This window comes from Acomys russatus, chromosome 3 (genome assembly GCF_903995435.1).
Source record: "Acomys russatus chromosome 3, mAcoRus1.1, whole genome shotgun sequence".
Taxonomy (NCBI): Eukaryota; Metazoa; Chordata; class Mammalia; order Rodentia; family Muridae; genus Acomys; species Acomys russatus.
Window position 1 is genome coordinate 37,965,416 of NC_067139.1, and position 6,045 is coordinate 37,971,460.

General features: G+C 47.2%; 1 protein-coding gene across 1 annotated transcript; it reads left to right on the forward strand.

Annotated features, from left to right (window-relative positions):
* Positions 1-1,959: 1,959 nt before the first annotated feature.
* Tmed9 (transmembrane p24 trafficking protein 9) lies at positions 1,960-5,447 on the forward strand. The gene is made up of 5 exons (XM_051172313.1): positions 1,960-2,175; positions 2,331-2,431; positions 3,522-3,647; positions 4,273-4,419; positions 4,578-5,447. Exons 1-5 carry the CDS (start codon positions 1,992-1,994, stop codon positions 4,725-4,727), a joined length of 708 nt encoding a protein of 235 aa, XP_051028270.1. The 5' UTR covers positions 1,960-1,991; the 3' UTR covers positions 4,728-5,447.
* The last annotated feature ends 598 nt before the right edge of the window (positions 5,448-6,045 follow it).

A 6,045-nucleotide genomic window follows, 5' to 3' on the forward strand; every position in this document is an offset into this window, starting at 1 on the left:
TGTCTTGAAAAACTAAAGAAATAAAGTTAAATTAAAAAATTGTTCTTTGAACTTATTTTCTGTGTTTGGTGTTTGCTTGCGTGTGTGTATGTGTACCACACGGCCTGCCTGGTGACTAAGCAGGCCAGGAGAGGGCACTAGAGACCCTGGAACTGGAGTTGGTAATGAATCACCACGTAGGTGCATGGAACTGAACCTGTGTCCTCTCCAAGAGCAACAAGTGCTTTTACCTGAGCCATCTCTCCATCCCGTTTAGCCGTTCATTTGATTGGCACCGTCTTAGTTACTTTTACATCTCTGTGGCCAAATACCTAACAAATACCTAGCATCTTAAGGGAAGCACCTTGATCACCTTTTGGGCCATAGTTCCGTAGGATGTGATTCTTTAGGACAAGGAAGGCACGGCGACTGGAGCAGCTGTTGGAGTGGTGTGTCTGTGTAATCTGTAAACATTGCCTCTGTATTATTCAAACGCTGGTTTCTGTGCCAGCAAAATCTGACTACAGGACAGACTTTCTATTGTCATAACGCATCTCTACCACTGTTGTCGTCCTCCTCCTCCTCTTCTTCTTCTTCTTTTTGGTTTTTCGAGACAGGGTTTCTGTGTAGCCTTGGCTGTCCTAGACTCACTTTGTAGACCAGGGGCTGGGATTAAAGGCATGCGCCACCATGCCCAGTGACAGAATGGCTTTTTAAAGGAATGCTCTAACTGTAAGTTATCCATAAGAAATTCTTTTTTGATTTTTGGAAACAGGGTTTCTTTGTGTAGCTCTGGTTATTCTGGAACTGCTGGGGTTCAGGAATAGCCATACAAACCACTCAGACACTAATCTCAGTCAGAAATGGATGGTTTATTAAATGCACACCCCAAGACTGATTAATCAGGGTCAGCCAGGGCTCAGGAGCCAAACTGCAATCCCAGCTGTTTCTGAGGCTGGTGGCCTTTAAAGGGAAAACCCACGAACAGGTGCATTTGTAACATTTTCGCTATCACCAGGTTGTATTGTTGCACTCCTTTAATCCAAGCACTCGGGAGGCTTGTGGATCCCTGTGAGTCCGAGGCCAGCCTGATGTACAATGTGCATCCAGGACAGCCAAGTCTACACAGATAAACCCTGTCTTGAAAAACCAAACCAAAACAAACAAACAAAAACCCAACATTTTGGCTATCTAGACAAAGCCGTGCTCTCTCACCTTTAAGCTGATTGGATAGGTCTAATGGAGGGCTTCAACAAGATGTTAGGGCAAGGAACATTAGATCAAATGAAGGTTATGAGCTAAAATGGTAGAACTATTGTCTAACAGAACTTGCTCAGTAGACCGGCTGGCCTCCAACTCACAAGAGATCCAGCTGCCTAAGTGAGTGCTGGGGTTACAGTTGTGCACCATAGTGCCAGGCTAAGGGATTCATTTTTTATAGAAGGACATAAATAAATTAACAAGATATGGACAGAAAAGGGTAAGACTCTGCAAATAGTAACCAAAAGAGAGCAGGCTGGCTGAAGATAAGGCTGCATGCTTATATCCCAGCACTAGGGAGGCAGAGACAAGAAGATCACTACATATTTGAGGCCAGCGTGGTTTGTATAGTAAGTGCCAAGTTAGGCTGGGCTACACAGCTTGCAAGACCCAGTCTCAAAACAAACAAAAGTAACGTGGGATGGGGAGATGGTGGGGAAGAGGGAGAGTTGTATTACTACTGGGCGAAACAGGTTCGAATCTTGCCTCTGCTTATATTCGTTCCGCAGGCTGAGAACCATTATCAGTCATCTTGCTATTTGGCAGAATCAAAGGAAAGCTGTCCACTTTGGAGACCCCCAATTTGCGCCCTGTAGAAACCGCCCCAATCAGGTATTGCCGCGCGGAGGCGTGGAGTATCTTGGGACTTGTAGTCCGCACGGCGAAACTCGCAGTCCCGGCGGGCACTGCGGGTGGCCTCCGCTGGGCTACGTGGCTCGTCAGTCTGCGCCTGCGCAGGCAGGTGGGACAAGATGGCTGAGGAGCAAGGCGTGCGGACTGCGGGAACCCCACCCGGACTCTTGCTGGGAAGAGGCATGCGGGCCTTTCTGCTGCTGCTGTGGCTTGCAGCCCGCGGAGACGCGCTCTATTTCCACATCGGAGAGACAGAGAAGAAGTGCTTTATTGAGGAGATTCCGGACGAGACCATGGTCACCGGTGCGGGGGCGAAGGGAAGCGTTCGGGACAAGTCAGTGGTATTGGGGCGGAGGGGTGCGACCCGTCCAGGGTAGTTGGCCTGGCATTGTCCTGTCCGCCGTGAACCCGACACCTGATCCAGCTCTTTTCATCTTCCTTTTTCCGCCTGTCTCCAGGACATTACCGGACGCAGCTGTATGACAAACAGCGGGAGGAGTACCAGCCAGCCACTCCTGGGCTAGGCATGTTCGTGGAGGTAAAAGACCCCGAGGACAAGGTGAGCTGGCCTTTACCCGCGCCGATCCCTGCGTCAAGCAAGCTCCGGTAGTTTCCATATCTGGTCGAACAAGCGACACAGTTGGTGTTATCGGAAAACGCCGGAGTTTTTCACTAGAAACATGGGCCACCTTTGCTGGACAAGTGTTCTCAACTTCTCAGTCACGGCTGAGTGATTTCCCCCCAGTTAGTTACTGGCCTTGAACCACACCTCTAGCCTGTGAAATGGAAGTTCACTTTTTCTAGTGATAAGTGTATTAATTGTAGTGATGACTATCAAAAAGCTGCTAATGCTCAAGCTGTTAATTAGGCCATAATTTCGTAAAACAACACTTTACAAAAAGGAGTGCCTTTTAATTTATATATTTATTTGTTGGTTTTTTGAGACAGGGTTTGTCTTTTAGACCTGGCTGTCCTGGACTCCCTTTGTAGACCAGGATGTCCTCGAACTCACAGAGATCCGCCTGCCTCTGTCTCCCGAGTGCTGGCATTAAAGGCGTGTGCCACCATGCCTGGCTCGACAGATAATGTTTTTAAAACGAAAGACAAAATAGTTTGTTGTCACTTACCATCAAAATAGTTGTAATGGCCACTTAACCATCACCTTTCATAAAGGAGCCTGGAGAGATGGCTCAGCATCAATTAAGAGCGTTTGCTGTTCGGGTACAGAACCTGAGTACAGTTCCTGGCACCCACGTAACGCCACTCATAGGCATGCACATGGAGCATATACATACATGCAGACAAAACACTCATGAAGAAAATAAAACTAAAAATAACTAACAGATTAAAAAAAAAAAAAAAACAGCACCAAGAGCAACAAAAATAACAGTGAAAGACCTAAAGTAAGCCCTTCCTGGGAGTGGTCAGGTGCTAGCCTGATGTCAGACCCTTCAACTGTACCCCAAATAGTTCACAGCAATTATGTCACAAGTGCAAGTGCAGCTGAATAGCTTTGGTCTTTTAGTGTTGTGCCCAGAGCTCTTGTTGCCATCTTTTGTGGAGCTGAGAATCTTTTTTTTTTTTTTTTTTTTTTGGAGCTGAGAATCTTGATCTCACCACCCCTGACTAAAGTGCCTCCCCATCTGTAGGTCATCCTGGCTCGGCAGTACGGCTCTGAGGGCAGGTTCACGTTCACGTCCCACACCCCTGGGGAGCACCAGATCTGTCTTCACTCAAATTCCACCAAGTTCTCCCTCTTTGCTGGAGGCATGCTGGTAAGTAGATCATGTGAGACTAAAGGCTTTCAGCCAGTATACCCTGGATAGGACTGGGAACTGTTGGTACTGGGAGGGAGGGCCATACTGCATTTTGTGCCTTTTAAAGCCATTGGATTTCCAGTGGACACACAGGGTATAGTGGCTGATCAATTTGTATAGCCATTCCTTAGGACCCTAATAGTTTATTTTTTATACAATGTGTGCATATCCTGCCATATACTTTTATCATCTCTAGATTACTTATAATCTCTAATGCAATGTCAGGGATATATATGACATATATACATGTGTGTATATGTGTGTATATACACACATACTGAATTGATTTAGAGAATGATCAAAAAAGTCGCCATACTCAGTACAAACCTATCTTTGGAAGCCAGAGTTGCAGAAAACAGACTGTCTAAGCATTGTTTCAGAGCATCAGTCCAAGCTTACTATTTTTGCTTGTATCCCTAGAGCCCCATAACATTGCATGGGGTCTTAGTCTGTGAGTTGAATCAAAACAAAAGTCCCCCCCCCAAAAAAAAACGAAAGAGAATAGGGGGATCAGCCACCAGTTAGGCATTCTAAGGCAGCAGGACTGCCCGAAGAGTGTCCTATCTCACATGTCCATCCCCAGAGAGTCCACCTTGACATCCAAGTGGGCGAACATGCGAACGATTATGCAGAGATTGCGGCCAAAGACAAGCTGAGTGAGCTGCAGCTGAGAGTCCGACAGCTGGTAGAGCAAGTGGAGCAGATCCAGAAGGAGCAGAACTACCAGCGGGTGAGTGCTCGGGAGGGAGTGGGAGGAGCGGGAGGGAGCGGGAAGCTGCTCAGCCTGGAGCATTATGGGGGCCCTGGGGCATCCTTGTAAGCTGGGAACCCAGCAGTTACAGCAGTCAGTCTTAGACTACTAAGACTTGCCATTTATTTTCCCAACAGTGGCGAGAGGAACGTTTCAGACAAACTAGTGAGAGCACCAACCAGCGAGTGTTGTGGTGGTCCATCCTGCAGACTCTCATCCTCGTGGCCATTGGCGTCTGGCAGATGCGGCACCTCAAGAGCTTTTTCGAAGCCAAGAAGTTGGTGTAGCTGTCCCAAGCCTCAAGGGCAGTTTTTTTCCAGGCTGTGGAAAATGGACCTGTAATCAATTCCTCTCTGGGAGGGGGACTGGTTTTCAGCCATAGATATTTCTGGAGGGGAGAGGGACTGCAAGCATGTCACCATTCCTCAGGCTCAGGCTGAGGACAGCGTCTTGGCTGGCTAATGCTGGACAGGTGGTGTGACAAGCCCTCCCCACCTGCCCCTCTGGACCTTCTGCAGTAATCACTCAGGGGCTGGTGATGCCCTTGGTGTCTTAGAATCTCAGTGTTACTGATGAGGAATGCGAGGCTACTGTGTGGGGTGGGTTGTGGGAGGGAAGGGGGTGGACCAGCGAGCTGATTTTCCTTCTGTCTTCCTTTGCTAACATGGGATTTTGAGCAGGTCAGGGTATATCAATGATGACTCCTTGCTATTCTAGAACCTTTGCTTTTTTTTTTTTAACCTTTGGCTTAGAACCAGCCTGCTAATCTAGGGTGTGTCTGTGTGTCAATTTAAGGATGTGGAGGGGTTGCAATGTAGGGAAGGGGCCCAGAGGTTGATCTTAGTTTCTTACAGTTGTCCTTTCTGGGGCTTGAGCAACTGGTATCAAACCAAGCAGAGAGTTTGGTGCTGGTTAGAGAGAGCCTGCAGAGTTCTGGTTACTGAGTTTATTTTCAATGAATTTGGGGTTGTTACATTGGTTTCCCAATTAAAAGAAGAAACACAGACTTCGCCTGTGTGTGGTTACTCTCAGTGGAATGATACTACATGGACTTATGAGAGTGGAGCATCTTCCAACGGGCACAGGGCCTCACATTCCAGGATCAGTCTCCACCTGTGGACCGCTCTCTGTCCTTTCCATGTTTTCTTGTAGCAGGCATGTGGTGACGGGTTTGTCAAAACCATCTGATAAATTTTGTGTTGCTGGTATTTTTCTCTTAGGGGTTTATAAGGTTTTTAAAGGAATACCAAGAAATAAAGTGCCATTCTTACCAAGCTCGCCTTTAAGATCTGGCACATCAGTTGACATGTTGGCACCACCTTTAATCCCAGCATTTAGGAGGCAGAGGCAGGTGGATCTCTGAGTTCAAGGCCAGCCTGGTCTACAGAGCCAGTTTCAGGACAGCCAAGGATACATAGAAATCCTGTCTCGAAAAACAAAACAAAAACAAAAAAAGGTCTGCCACATCTAAGCTGGACTTGATGAATTTCTGGTATAGAATGTGGAGCACGAAGAGAGCCACAGGGTAGAGAAGGGTTGAGTTAAATGTGTAAGGGTGTAAGAGAGAAAAGAAAGAGTCAAGGACAATTAACTTCTCAGCAGTAG

Excerpts from the sequence above, each read along its gene's own strand:
- Tmed9 (XM_051172313.1), top strand. The coding sequence starts at position 1,992 with ATGGCTGAGGAGCAAGGCGTGCGGACTGCGGGAACCCCACCCGGACTC. Across the intron at positions 3,648-4,272 it reads TCTTTGCTGGAGGCATGCTG|AGAGTCCACCTTGACATCCA; the intron begins GTAAGTAGATCA and ends GTCCATCCCCAG. Across the intron at positions 4,420-4,577 it reads AGGAGCAGAACTACCAGCGG|TGGCGAGAGGAACGTTTCAG; the intron begins GTGAGTGCTCGG and ends TTTTCCCAACAG.